Source organism: Saimiri boliviensis, chromosome 6 (assembly GCF_048565385.1).
Source record: "Saimiri boliviensis isolate mSaiBol1 chromosome 6, mSaiBol1.pri, whole genome shotgun sequence".
In the NCBI taxonomy this organism is placed as follows: domain Eukaryota; kingdom Metazoa; phylum Chordata; class Mammalia; order Primates; family Cebidae; genus Saimiri; species Saimiri boliviensis.
In genome coordinates this window covers 111,283,027-111,297,693 of record NC_133454.1, presented here as the reverse complement: position 1 = coordinate 111,297,693, position 14,667 = coordinate 111,283,027, and the positions used below count along the sequence as shown (strand labels likewise).

At 42.4% G+C, this 14,667-nt stretch overlaps 1 protein-coding gene and 1 long non-coding RNA gene across 4 annotated transcripts in view; both read right to left on the bottom strand.

Annotated features, from left to right (window-relative positions):
• The window catches only part of HSD17B12 (hydroxysteroid 17-beta dehydrogenase 12), a 179,734-nt gene extending 177,467 nt beyond the window's left edge, over positions 1 to 2,267 (bottom strand). Inside the window, exon 1 of the mRNA XM_003920012.4 lies at positions 1,977 to 2,267. Within this exon, the coding sequence (XP_003920061.2) occupies positions 1,977 to 2,136 (160 nt within the window). The 5' untranslated portion in view covers positions 2,137 to 2,267. The remainder of the gene's footprint in view (positions 1 to 1,976) is intronic.
• Positions 2,268 to 7,646: 5,379 nt separating this feature from the next.
• Positions 7,647 to 14,667, bottom strand: part of LOC141584884 (uncharacterized) — an 84,860-nt gene continuing 77,839 nt past the window's right edge. For 2 of the 3 annotated variants that reach the window (XR_012518156.1, XR_012518157.1), the window contains 2 exons: positions 11,245 to 11,410; positions 7,647 to 9,721 (listed from right to left, as the gene is read on the bottom strand). This is a non-coding gene — a long non-coding RNA (uncharacterized LOC141584884). The remainder of the gene's footprint in view (positions 9,722 to 11,244; positions 11,411 to 14,667) is intronic. The other variant, XR_012518158.1, reaches the window with a different exon arrangement.

Here is a 14,667-nt window from a genome sequence, read left to right as displayed (position 1 = left end):
CACACACCTGTAGTCCCAGCTACTCAAGAAGCTGATGTGGGAGGATCACTTGAACCCATGAGTTTGAGGCTGCAGTTAGCTATGATCACACCATCACACCACTGACCTACAGACTGGGCAACAGAGTGAGACCCTGTCTCAAAAAAAAAAAAAAAAGGAAAGAAAAAAAAAAGAAAAGAAAACAAGTTATTAACATTAGTCTTTGTTTACCAATTACAAATTGTATCTTGATAAAATTCCCTATGGCATAACTGTCTCATGTAACTAACTACAGCAAAAGTCCTCAAACAAGTTTTCCAAAACTGACAAGGAAGAATGTGGGCAAGTCAATTGGGAAATCATGATCTTAATTAAAATCAAGTTGAACGCTTCACTTGCTTTTTTTCTGTTTTTTGTTTTTGGTTTTGGTTTTTTTGAGACAGAATCTCGCTCTGTCGCCCAGGCTGTAGTGCAGTGGCTTGATCTCAGCTCATTGCAACCTCCACCTCCCAGGTTCAAGCGAGTCTCCTGCCGCAACCTCCTGAGTAGCTGGTATTACAGGCACATGCCACCACGCCTGGCTAATTTTTGTATTTTTAGTAGAAACCGGGTTTCACCATGTTGGTCAGGCTGGTCTCCAACTCCTGACCTCATGATCTGTCCACCTCAGCCTTCCAATGTGCTGGGATTACAGGCGTGAGCCACTGAACCCAGCTGAACCCTTCGCTTTCTTTTTCAGAGAAACAGGTGATTGTGAAACTGTATTATAATGTTGCCCCACATCGTGCAAAGATTTCACAAACATATCCACTGCTACTTAAGATGTTTCAGTGTTAACATAAACCCAAAAGGTTAACTTATGTCTTTCCTACTAAGTTGTTTAAATGTTTCTTTCTGAACAAAGTAAAGAACATGAAGTAACATTATTAGTGTATCTTACCTGAGCCATGTCTGCAGGCAATGTCTAACCACCCCAAATTCAGTAAAATGCTTAGGCTGTGTACATTGGGTTGTAAAATATGAAAATAAATAATCATCTCAGGGAAGGACAACAAGCATATCATAAGCAATCACCTGGTTGAAAAGAAAAAAGGCCAAGAGAGACGAAAAGTAAAGCAAAGAAGGTTGAAAAAGGGAAAAAAGCAAGGACAAAACTTCTCTGCAGATAATTTTCCCTATTTCCTCAGTCGGCCCTTTGTCCTCCATTTTAAAAATCCTCCGACTGAATGAAACAAGTTCCATGTGTTTAGTTCACGCTTTATGGGGATACTTTTTCCTACAAACGTCCTTATGAAAAAAAAAAATTCTGATATTTACACGATCAATTATCATTTTATAGAAGCAGTAGTTCTTGCTACTCATAAGGACTCCAGAACAGTTTAGCGATAATTCTTTTTAAAGGGGCTTTGTAAACTGTATGAAATAGGCCAAATCCATATACGACTACTATCTTAATCGTAACTGGGGAGGTAGGATTCCGCAGAGCAAAAAGCCTTCTGAAATTTCGTGTCCTTACACCCTGTCTTCCATCATCAGCCCTAACATGTTAACAGAATGCTCTGCATCCTTAGCACAGGGCCAGTATTCAAACCAAGCGAAAAACTTTATTTTAAAAACACTCACAAGGGGCAAACCAAGGAGGAGGACAGCGTGTGACTGAGGAGGCAGCAGGGCGACTAACTGGCTCCATGAACCCGGAATGGCTTAAAGGACACAAGCCCCGAGGACTTCAGGCAGTTTTCCTCCTGCAACCCAAGCTGCGCTTTAGATTCCCAGGATTGAGCGACCAGTGTATTTCGTACTTAAAAACTGCAAGTAGCCTAAGTAAGCCATGAGACAGCCAAGGGAGCCAGGAGGGGCCCGCGGGACGCAGGAGCCTGAGAAAGAAGAGAGGTGGGGAGGGGAAGGCCAGGCGCAGGGCCTGGAACTGGTCATCGAGGGCCAGGCCTGGTCCGGGTTGCCGCCGGAGCGAGGACGCGGCGCAGCTTCCGACTCACCTGCCCATTCTCCGAGCCCCAGGCCGACCCCCGCCTCGTTCCCCACTCCCCAGACCCGGAAGGCCGTGAAGAGTGAGTACGAGATGCGCAGGGCTAGGTAGGCCACGGTGCCCGCGCCCACCCAGTACAGGAAGCCGGCGACAGGGAGAGCGCTCTCCATGGCTCTTTCCACTAGGCCTCACTACCTTCGTGAATGAAAAAAGCAAATGAATGAATGCAGGAGGAGGCGCCGGCCGTGATGGTGCGGACTACACTAACTGGCGCTGCTCCGACACCCCTTCGGGCCTAAACCCCGCCTGCGGCGCCATATCCGTGTCGCTATTGGTGGTCTGTCTTTCCTTCTGCTCGTAGAGAGTTAGCCATTGGCTGACTCCAGTTCTACTGCCCCGCCCACACCTCCTCCCTCACACACGGTGTCGCGTTTCCGTTCTAAAGCAGTGGACAGCTCACCTGCCAATCAAGCTTTAGTCCCACCCAATAGCGTCACCACGCTCCTCAGGGTTCCGCCAGCGAGTGCCCTGTCTCACCCCACCGAGGCGCCCCGATCTCTCATTGGCTGCAGCCGTACTCGCGACTGCGGAAGACTGCGCTCGGATTGGCCAGTCAGGTTGGTTTGAGCTCAGGTTTGAAGAGGGAATGAGATCAGAGAAGCCGCTAGTGAATGGAAAGATTGTATTAAGAAGGGGGCGTGAGCAGGGCGCGGTGGCTAACACCTGTAATCCCAGCACTTTGGGAGGCCGAGGCGGGCGCATCTTTTGAGCTTAGGAGACCAGCCTAGCCAACATGGCGAAACCCCGTCTCTACTAAAAATACAAAAATTAGCTGGGCGTGGTGGCGCGCGCCTGTAATCCCAGCTGATCAGGAGGCTGAGGCAGGAGAATCACTTGAACCCGGGAGGCAGAGGTTGCAGTGAGTCCATATCGCTCCACTGCACTCCAGCCTGGGCGACAGAGTGAAACTCCGTGTCAGAACACACACACACACACACACACAGAGAGAGAGAGAGAGAGAAAAAGAGAGGGCATGAAGCTACGGTTTTATTTTCACCTATTTATTAAATAAATACTGTATATGTTTCATATATATATGATATAATAAACATATCATTGTTAAGCATGCTGTCATTGTTCCCATAAACTTTTCCAGATAAGGGCTTTTAGTCTTCTGTGTCTGTGCCTTCCTGGCATAGATAGCCCTCTAAATACAAGGCCTCCCTCCCAGCTGAGCACTCAACATCACTCAGTTGCCAACGACTTGGAGTTCAAGGTAAATAACCTGAAGAAATGGAATAATTGTTACACAATGGCATCAGAGCTGTACAGTGAATGAAAAAGATAGGAACACAGTTTGCTGAACAATTAGTTTTGAAAGGAGACTACATCTTTTGTCTTCAAAGGAGAATAGAAAATTTTACTTTCTTTTTTTAATTTCCCATTTTTGGTTGGGGGCAGGGAGAATGATATTTCCAGGGGCCACAGAAGCGTGCAGTCCACGTAGAGACATGGGAACTACATCAGCAAAGTTTCGGAGGAGAAAGACCATTTAAAAATTGTGTAAAGAAATAAAGTGCTTCACACTTACTCTCTGCCTTGCTTCAAGAGTTGTTTCCTTCTCTGGCATGGCTTTGGGCTCACAAAGTTACCCAAATTTTGTTCTTAGTCAGTAGGGGCTGCTGATTAAAGACTTAAGAGGTTTTTTTTTGTAAAGCAGGAACTTAAGGATAATAATTCTAAGGGTAACCATTGAACATATCTTGGAGCTAACTTTATAGTTTGCTAAGATTCAATTTGGGCCTTATTTCTTGCTGCCCAAACCCCCCCTTCTCCATTCTCTTATCAGATTAATTAGGTCTAACCCCAAGGCTGTAAATGTAAACCATCAATTACCCTGCAGAATTCAGCCATGTGAGTTGAGCTGACATCATATTTTATTTTAATTGAATTTGGTACCTTTGGCTGGGGCCGCCTCTTCAGTTCAACCAAAGGCCCACCACTCTTCTCCCTCAGCTTCTCCCTCTTCCCCACATCTTTGCCTACAGTATAGCTGTATCTCCAGATTTATATATCCCAGCTCATCCTTGCTCACCAACAAAGCTCCCTGTAGATATTCAGTCCCATTCTCCTTAGAATAGGGTGGAAGGGGGAGAAGACAGTTATTATAAACTAAATACATTTTTTTGTTGTTGCATATATCTGTCTGTGGTCCCCACTAGAATCTGTGATTATAGGGGACACTATGCTGTGAATCCATAGGACCTAAAACAGTGCCTGGGACGTAGAGGACTCCAAAATATATCTGAGAAATAAATAGAAGTGAAGATTCATTCATTTAACAAATAGTATTGTGTTCTAATTATATGCCAATCACTGAGCTAGGTGCTAGATATAAAATAGTGAGCAAATGGGCAATTCTGAGGCCTAACCCTCCTCTACCGTTCATCAGGGAGTGGCCACTGTTTTTCTTACAGTGTCCTTTGCTGGCTTCTCCTCCTACTGGCCTCTAAATTACACAATGCCCTCGGGCTCAGACCCCAGCTCTCTTTACTTCTCTAATATATGATTTTATCCGGTCTCTTGGTTTTAAATATCAACTGTAAGCTGATTACTTCCAAATGTCTTTGTCTAGGCTCAACTTCTGCTTAGAGGTCCAGACTATATATCCACCTGCCTGTTCACATCTCTACTCAGATATAAAATAAACATTTCAAACGTAACATGTTCAGAATAGAACTCTATGCTCAACGTATGCACACATACACACACACACACACACACACACACACACACACACACACACATCTTCCTCTTTTCTTTCCTATTTCTGATGATGATACCACTGTTTACCCACTTTCTAAGGCTCAAGACCTAGGGATGAAACCTGGTTCTTTTCTTTCCCCTCTTGTTCCTCAGGCTGGAGTGCAATGGTGCAATCTCAGCTCACTGCAACCTCTGCCTCTAGAGTTCAAGTGATTCTCCTTCCTCAGCCTCTCAAGGTTAGCTGGAATTATAGATGCCCACCACTACAGCCTGGCTACTTTTTGTATTTTTAATAGAGACAGGGTTTCACCATGTTGGCCAGGCTTGTCTCGAACTTCTGACCTCAAGTTATCTGTCCACCTCAGTCTCCCAAAGTGCTGGGATTCTAGGCATGAGCCACCATGCCTTGCCTGAACTGTGATTCTTTTCTTTCCATTACATTCCATATCCAATTCTTTAGCAGATCTTGTTCACTCCCCTACCAAAATACATCTTGACTGACCACTACCAACCTAATTCAAATCGCAAGCGTTTTTAGCCTGGAACATGGCAATAGCCTCCTGACTGGTATTCCCTAAAGCCTGTCCTGGGGTTGGTTGACCATATAGCAACTAGAGTGTTTTGGTTTTTTTTTTTTAAGTAAATTAGATATCATTTCTTCTACTCAAATCCCTTCAAGAACTTTATATCACATTAAGAACAAAATCATCCAAGTTGAGTTTGTCTGCCCTGACCTCTCCAGCAACCACCCTCTCCTGTGCTCACTTAATTCCAGCCACACTAACTCTTGCAATTCCTCAAAGAAGTCAAGTTCATTCTGGTCTCAGAGTCATTCTATTACACTTCCCCTTCCCTCTGCCTGAAACCTCTTTCAAAGGCTCACTCCTTTATATTATTTAGGCTTTTGCTCACATGTCATCCTTTTCAGAATGGTTTCCTCTGACCTCCCTTCATAACTGTCCCAAACAGCTTTCTCCTCTGCTCTAGCAATCCTTATCCTTTTACCCTGCTTTGTTTTCCTTACAGAATGTAATGTTTTCAAACCGTTTGATCACTTAGCTGTTTGTCCATCTACCTAATAGAATGAATATAAGTTCATGAGTACAGTGAACTTTCCTTGTTCACCACCGTATCTTCAGCTAAGACATACACCCAAGAGTACTTGACACTTGTTATGCAATAAATACCTGTTGAGTGAGCAATGAATGAATAAATAAAAATAGACTGTCTAGTGGGAGAGACAGACATTCAGCAAACTTCCAACTAATTATATGATAAAAATTATAATACATACAAAGAAGAAAATACACTAGGACATAAGGAAAGAGATTAACAAGAGGACCTAATTTAGGTGGGAGAGAAGAAATAGCCTTGAAAGGCCTTTCTAAGGAACCCATAATTGAACTGGGATCTGAGAATATGCAGAAATTGAGTGGGGGTGGAGCAGAGGAGAAAGCAACGAACACCCATTGGAGGTTTTGATGTGGTTTTCAAGAAGACACATCTGTGCCTCTTGCAACTATCATAGCATATGGCATAAAATTAAATAGACAATAATTACTTGTTGGTGTAGGACTATTTAAAATAAATACATGTACCTTGGAAATGGAATTTCCATTGCTGTTAGAATTGGTTATTTTAACGAAAAGGAATGTTAAAGGCTGAAACGGTCTCATTTGGTATCTGTTCCTCTTCTAAAATGTCTAGGCACTACCCACGTTAATAGGAATAATTGTTCTTTTAAATGTACACATTTATTCTGATCATCTCAGCCTCTTTTTAGGAATTAGGAATACTAACTGTTTTATCTACTAAGAGAAAAAATAGTGACTTCCACAAAGTGAAGCAGTACATTCCAGAGAGCTCTTTGGAGTTCAGGTGGGCCCACACTTTTGGAATTCAACAAACTCCTGTCTCTGAATAAATTTTCAGAACCACAGTAAACTCTAATGCATACAGGACCCTGTAATGATGACTCACTCCTATTCAGCAGTATTCTGTGCTGAAATTTAACATCAAGTGAAGGGTTAATAGAGCCATAGTAACCAAACATGTGAAAGCTATAATACCTCTCCAAAAAGGAAGCACTATGATAAAACTCTGGCCTTTAGTGTCAGGTAAATCTGAGACCAGATCCTAATTCTGCCTCTTATTAGCTGTATGATCTTGTATAGATTTAATATAACTGTGCATTCAAATTTACGTCTGTAAAATGAGAACAATACTGTTTAAGCATTTAGCAGGGATTGACAGATGTTGTGTTCAATGAGGTAGGTATTACTCTTATTCCCATTTTACAAATAAGGAAACAGAGGCTTAGAGCAAGTAAGTGGCAGAATTGGAATTTGAACCAAAAAGGTATGACTATAAAATCATATCTCCAGAACTAACTCAGAGAAAGCAGCATCTAAAATGTGGCTAAGGGTGAGGCGCCATGGCTCATGCCTATAATCCCAGCACTTTGGGTGGATCCTTTGAGCTCAAGAGTTGGAGACCAGCGTGGGCAACATAGTGAAACCCCTTCTCTATAAAAAACACAAAAAAATTAGCTGGGCATGATGGTGCACGCCTGTAGTCCTAGCTACTTGGGAGGCTAAGCAGAATAATTGCTTGAGCCTGGGAGGCGAAGGATGCAGTGAGCTGAGATTGTGCCACTGGACTCCAGCCTGGGTGACAGAGTGAGACCCTGTCTCTCTCTCTTTTTTTTTTTTTTTTCTAAGACGAGGTTTCACCATGTTGGTCAGGCTGGTCTTGAATTCCCGACCTCAGGTGATCTGCCCGCCTTGGCCTCCAAAGTGCTTGTATCACAGGCGTGAGCCACCACACCCGGCCAAGACCCTGTCTCAAAAGAAAGAAAGAGAAAGAGAAAGAGAGAGAGAGAATGAAGGGGAGAGAAAAAGACTAAAGGAGAGTAAAAGAGTCTCTAGAAATAATTGTTGTTATACAAATAAAATAGACAGAATCACATTAGATTTCAGCTTCATTTATTAACAAATTTAAAGTTTAGAATGGTATTTAATATGGAAAAATATGAAGCAACAATATTGTATCATATTAGTATACAGATATTCGCATTTAGTAGAAAATTCATTCTTAATATTTCTGTAAATTGAGTTTCAGATCAGAGTTTCCTGATGAAATCAGGAGTAGTTCAATGTAATGAAAGAACATTTCATAATTAGGGAATTTCATAGAAGCGGGGAATTATTAAGCATACCATCTTGTTTAATTCTTTGGGACACAGCTGAAGCCTTCATTTGGCTGCAAAATAAAACCTTTTAACAGTTCCATCTTCTCTTTCATCTTCATTTAAACATTGTTCAAAATATTGAACTTCAACCTGCCTTTAAATTCGGTTGTCTAATCCTGGGTTAAAAAGAAAAGTGTTGTGATGAACAAACCAATTTAAAAAAAACTGAGTTTTTAGCATTAGAAATTGTGAGATTTCCCAAACGTTAATATTGAATTTATTTGACAAGCAATATTACCGTAAGAAAGAAAGATTAACATTCATTGTCTGGGCGAGGTGGCTCATGCCTGTAATCCCAGCACTTTGGGAGGCCAAGGCAGGCGGATCACCTGAGGTCAAGAGTTGGTGACCAGACTGGCTAACATGGTGAAACCCCGCCTCTACTAAAAATACCAAAATAAGCCAAATGCAGTGGCAGGTGCCTGTAATCCCAGCTACTCCGGAGGCTGAGACAGAAGAATCCCTTGAACCCAGGAGGTAGAAGTTGCAGTGAGCCAAGTTTGCACTACAGCACTCTAGCTTGGGCGACAGAGTGAGACTCTGTCTCAAAAACAAACAAAAAACATTTATTATGCTTTAATACTGCATTATCAACTTCAAAGTCAGTTCACATACATTACTCCATTCAAACATCACAATAACACCTCCATTTTTTCAACAAGGAAATTAACTCTTTTTTTTTTTTTGAGACGGAATTTCACTCTTCTTACCCAGGCTGGAGTGCAATGGCGCGATCTCAGCTCACCACAACCTCTGCCTCCTGGGTTCAGGCAATTCTCCTGCCTCAACTTCCTGAGTAGCTGGGATTACAGGCATGCGCCACCATGCCCAGCTAATGTTTTGTATTTTTAGTAGAGACAGGGTTTCACTATGTTGACCAAGATGGTCTCGATCTCTTGACCTCGTGATCCACCCACCCTGGCCTCCCAAAGTGCTGGGATTACAGGCTTGAGCCACTGCGCCCGGTGGAAATTAACTCTTTAAGTTAAACTACCTGGGGAAGGAACACTTTACTATAGCAGGCCTATTTCTAGAACCATGATGTCTGCACTAAAAATGCAGGGCTCTTTCTACTCTGCCACCTATTTTATAACAGAACTTAGACTCACATTCATAGTCTTCTGTAAACCTGTTTCTCAAATAAAACTGAAATCAGTATTTTGACACAGGTGATTTAAATATGTTGTTTTAAAATTTTACTTATTTTTTAGTTTCAAAAGCACACAGAATTATATGAAACAAAAAAACCATCCCACCCTATTTTCTATTCCCACTAACAGTTGGCAATTTGTACTGTATTCTTCCATTTCTTTTTCTTTTCATTTCCAAGTATGAAGCTATATAATACACACAACATGTACATATACATTTTTTTAGAAGTAAAAGCTGTGATCATACAAAAATATTTCAACAACTTTCTTTCTCCACTCAATAATATATGGTTAAAAATACCATAGTGAGATCGGGCGTGGTGGCTCACGCCTGTAATCCCAGCACTTTGGGAGGCCAAGGCGAGTGGATCACCTGAGGTCAGTAGTTCAAGACCAGCCTGACCAACATAGAGAAACCCTGTCTCAACTAAAAATACAAAATTAGCCGGGCTTGGTGACACATGCCTGTAATCTCAGCTACTTGGGAGGCTGAGCCAAGAGAATTGCTAGAACCCGGGAGGCGGAGGTTGTGGCGAGCTGAGATTGCACCATTGCATTCCAACCTGGGCAACAAGAGCAAAATTCCATCTGAAAAAAACAAAACAAAACAAAACAAAACACATAGTGAAATCTTGACATATGCAATATTGCACACTAACTGGTTTTCTTTATTGCATCAGGAGATCTAATGATCATTCCATCAATCTTACTCAGAATACTTTTGCTTAAAGCAAGGAATTAGTGCCATGGTAAATAAACCAGTTTAAAGTCACATGAAAGGGCCAGGCACAGTGGCTCATGCCTGTAATCCCAGCACTCTGGGAGGCTGAGGTGGGCAGAACGCCTGAAGTCAGGAGTTTGAGACCAGCCTGGCCAACACGGCAAAAACCTGTCTCTATGAAAAAACAGAGATTATCTGGGCGTGGTGGCACACTCTTGTAATCCCAGCTACTTGGGAGGCTGAGGCTGGAGAATTGTTTGAATTGCCTCCCTGGGAGGCAGAGGTTGCAGTAAGCCAAGACTGCGCCACTGTATTCCAGCCTAGATGAGACGGTGAGACTCCATGTCAAAAATAAAAAAAATAAAACCATGTGACAGTAAACCATAATATCTTACCTATATTGTATTTCCAGCCAAAAATAACATAACTGTAGGACAGTTATGCAGGCAAGCAATACAGTGGAATTTCAGGAGGTTTTCTTTATCTGAATCCTTACTTTAGCAATGGGTTCAAGGATTTGTTATCTTTACCCTATTTTTTTTTTTTCAAAAAATTCTAGCTACTTTAGTTGCTATTACTTTTACCTAGTTCTTTCCTTTATTCCCCTGATTATCTTTTTTTTTTTAATTTGTATAAAGACAGAGTTTTGCTCTGTTACCCAGGCTGGAGTGCAGTGGTATGATCATATCTCAATGCAGCCTTCAACTCCTGGACTCAAGCAATCCTCCTGCCTCAGCCTCCCAAGTAGCTAGGACTGCATGCACACAGCACCACACCCAGCTAATATTTTTTGTAGACACAAGGCCTTGCTATGTTGCCCAGGCTGGACTCCAACTCCTAGGCTCAAGCAATCTCCTGTCTTGACCTCCCAAAGTTCTGGGATTACAGGCATGAGCTACTGTACCAGATTCCCTTGCTTTCTTGTTAAGTATATTTGATGCATACAAAAGAGTAGATGAAATATATGTTTGTTATATAAAGCATAATATAATGATGCTTTAAACTCACCACCTAACTCAAGAACCAAAAAACACAAAAACCCATCCTAGCCCATCCTCCAGAGGTAAGCACAGCCCTAAATATGTATATTGTTCTACTACTTTTAAATATATATGCTATATCACAAATATATGTGAAATAATAACATCTTGTTTCATTTTGCTTATTTTTGAGCTCTATTTAAAAAGCATGATATGGTGGGTGCTAGGGAAGGCGATCCAGGTCTTGTCCCCAGGGTCAAGACCTTCATGCCCATATTTGCTGACAATGCCAGTCTATGTCCCCCCATGGGACTTGTTCTAGGTTAAAGGGAGCTGCTTTGTTCCTGCCCAGTGGCAGCTTACATCTAATGACTGGGTGATGCAGGAGTACAAAAGCCTGGACCACCTACCTCAATTATGAACATCTCTGAAAAGCCTTCCCAGCTTCAGAGCTCCCAGTGGAATTTCCTGAAGCTTCCATTATACTGCAGTGCAGCTCACTTCTCTTTCAGCTTACTCCAGCTTCCTTCACTCCCTTACGGGTGTTGTTCCCCAGAGTACTCCGTTACAAATCCCCTGCAAGCAAATCTCAATCTCAGAGTCTGTTTCCTGGGAAACATGACTGTTGTGGGTTGCAGTGTGTCTCTCTAAAAGATACATTGAAGTCCTAACCCCACAATCTGTGGCCTTGGCCTTATTTGGAAATAAGGTCTTTGCAGATGTAATCAGGTTAAGATGAGGTCATACTGGATTAGGGTGGGCCCTAAATGCAATGTCTGTTTCCTTATAAAAAGAGAGAGATTTAGAGACGCACAAAGAGACAGAGGGAGAGACAATGGAAGCAGAGATTTTACTGCTACAGCTTCCAGCCAAGGAACGTTCAAAATGGCCAAAAACCACCAGAAGCTAGGAAGAGGCAAGGAAGGATGCTTCCCGAGAGCCAGGGAGTCTGCAGAGAGGGCACAGCCCTTCCCAACACCTTGATTTTGGAGTTCTATCCTCCAGAACTGTAAGAGAATAAATTGCAACTCTTTTTTTTTTTTTTTCAGTTGGTGGGGGACAGAGGCTCACTGCAATCTCCACCTCCCAGGTTCAAGCAATTCTCCTGCCTCAGCCTCCAAAGTAGCTGGGACTACAGGCATGTGCCACCACACCCAGCTAATTTTTGTATTTTTAGTAGAGACAGGGTTTTGCCATGATGGTCAGGCTGGTCTCGAACTCCTGACCTCAAGTGGTTCACCCACCTCAGCCTCCCAAAGTGCTGGGATTACAGATATGAGCCACCGCGCCTGGCCAATAAATTGCTATTCTTTAAAGCCACCTGCTTTGTAGCGATTGGTTGTAGCAACCCTAAGGAAAGTCACAGGTAGACCTAAGACACACACTTGGGTAGTCTTCCGGAACTTGCTTTTTTTCTTTTTTTCTTTTTTTTTAAACTCAGCATCATGTTTCTGAGAATTATTCTTGCTGTCGACCTAGCCGTGGTTCTCTATTCATTTTCTTCAGTAACAGTGGCAATATCTCATCAGAGATATATTAACAATATACACAGCCAGTTGTGGTGGTTCATGCCTATAATTCTAACACTTTGGGAGGCCAAGGCATGGAATTGCTTGAACCCAGGAGTTTGAGATCAGCCTGAGCAACAAAGCTAGACCCCACCTCTACAAAAAAATTTCTTTTTAATTAGCTGTACATGGTGGCACACACGGGTAGTCCCAGCTACTCAGGAGGCTTAAGTGGGAGGATCATCTGAGCCAGGAGTTTGATGCTGCAGTGAGCTATAATCACATCACTGCACTCCAGCCTGGATGACGGAGCAAGACCCTGTCTCGAAAATATATAATAATGATAATAGTAATAATACATTATTGAAAAAACTTTAATTCTGTTCTTTCTAAAATGATTATACATCTGTTTTGGGAACACTCTCTTATAGTACTTATGTTTCTTTATTTTATTTCAAATGTTTGAGAAAAGTTTCTATATAAATTTTAAAATTGATTACATATCTTTACACATAAGTGTTTGGCAGAATAATGACCTTTTAAAGATATCCATGTCTACGTATCTGTGAATGTTACCTTGTGTGGGAACATATTATAAGGATGTGATTAAGGGCCTTTGAGGTGGGTGGTTATCTAGGTGAAGCTGATCTTTTTTTTTTTTTTTTTTTTTTTTGAGACGGAGTCTTGCTCTGTCCCTAGGCTGGAGTGTATTGACATGATCTTGGATCACTGCAACCTCTGCCTCCTAGGTTCAAGAGATTCTTCTGCCTCAGCCTCCCAAGGAGGTGGGACTACAGGCGCATGCCACCATGCCCAGCTAATTTTTGTATATTTATTAGAGACGGGGTTTCACAATGTTGGCCAGGATGGTCTCGATCACTTGAGGTCAGGAGTTCAAGACCAACCTGGCCAACATGGTGAAACCCTGTCTCTACTAAAAATACAAAAATTAGCCAGGCATGGTGGCACGTGCCTGTAATCCCAGCTACTTGGGGGGCTGAGGCAGGAGAATCACTTGAACCTGGGAGGTGGAGTTTGCCATAAGCCAAAATTGCACCACTGCACCCTAGCCTCAGTGAGAGAGCGAGATTCTGTCTCAAAAAAATAAAAAATAAACTCAGAGGTCAGAATTTTAAAACTATATAGTGTATTTGTTATCACTACTTTCAATTTATAACTTGTGAATTGTTCATTTGTAGAAACAAGAACTGAAATGGTGTGACTCTAAAACAGAAGCTGTGGCTTTATTGTCTCACCTGTCCCAAATCAGTTTGTTTGTTATCTGCAGGGAATAAAGTGCAAGTTATTAAAAGCAGTAAAGGTAAATGCGCAATTACTGAATAGTTGGTCATGCATCCTCATTCCATTTGGGCTGTCTGGCAGATGTACCAATTTCATTGTCAGCTCCTACCCAAGAGTGATCTCAGGAAAATTGCCTCATGTTGCCCTGTTTACATGGAACATTTAAAAATCAGAATACCAGAAAATGTTCTGTGATGTAGAGTGAATGACTTTCACATTATCTGTACAGGGTATCTAAATGTATTTTCCTGTCTCTAGCCTCCTTCTATTAATTTTCCCTATTTTGTATGATGAGAATGTTAATAAGTCCCCTCAAAATCTTTTTTCAAACTAGGCAAAGAATGAAAAATAGGACAGTTGTGATGGCTCCTGCCTGTAATCCCAGCACTTTGGGAGGCCCAGGCAAGTGGATCACTTGAGTTCAGGAGTTTGAGACCAGCCTAGGCAACACGGTGAGATGCTGTCTCTACAAAACAAACAAACAAAAAAATGGCCCAGTGTGGTGGTGTGTACCGGTAGTCCCAGCACTATGGCAAGCCAAGGCACTAGGATTGCTGGATTCCAGGAGTTCAAGACCAGCTGGGCAGCATGGCAAAACTCTGTCTCCGCAACAACAACAACAATAAAAATTACCTGGGCGGACTGGTGTGTGCCTATAGTCCCAGATGCTAGGGAGGCTGAGGTGGGAGGATTGATGGAGCCTGGGAGGTTTAGGCTGCAGTGTGCTATGACTACACCACTGCACTCCAGCCTGGATGACAGAGTAAAACACTGCCTCAAAAAAAAAAAATAAATAAATAAATAAAATATTTTCTATTTTGGCCACTTTAGGAGGCCAAGGTGGGTAGATCATTTGAAGTCAGGAGTTCAAGACCAGCCTGGCCAACATGGTGAAAACCAGCCTCTACTAAAAATAAAAATAAATTAGCCAGGTGCGGTGGCAGGCACCTGTAGTCCAGCTACTTGGGAGGCTGCGGGAGGAGAATTGCTCGAACCCAGAAGGCAGAGGTTGCAGTGAGCCAA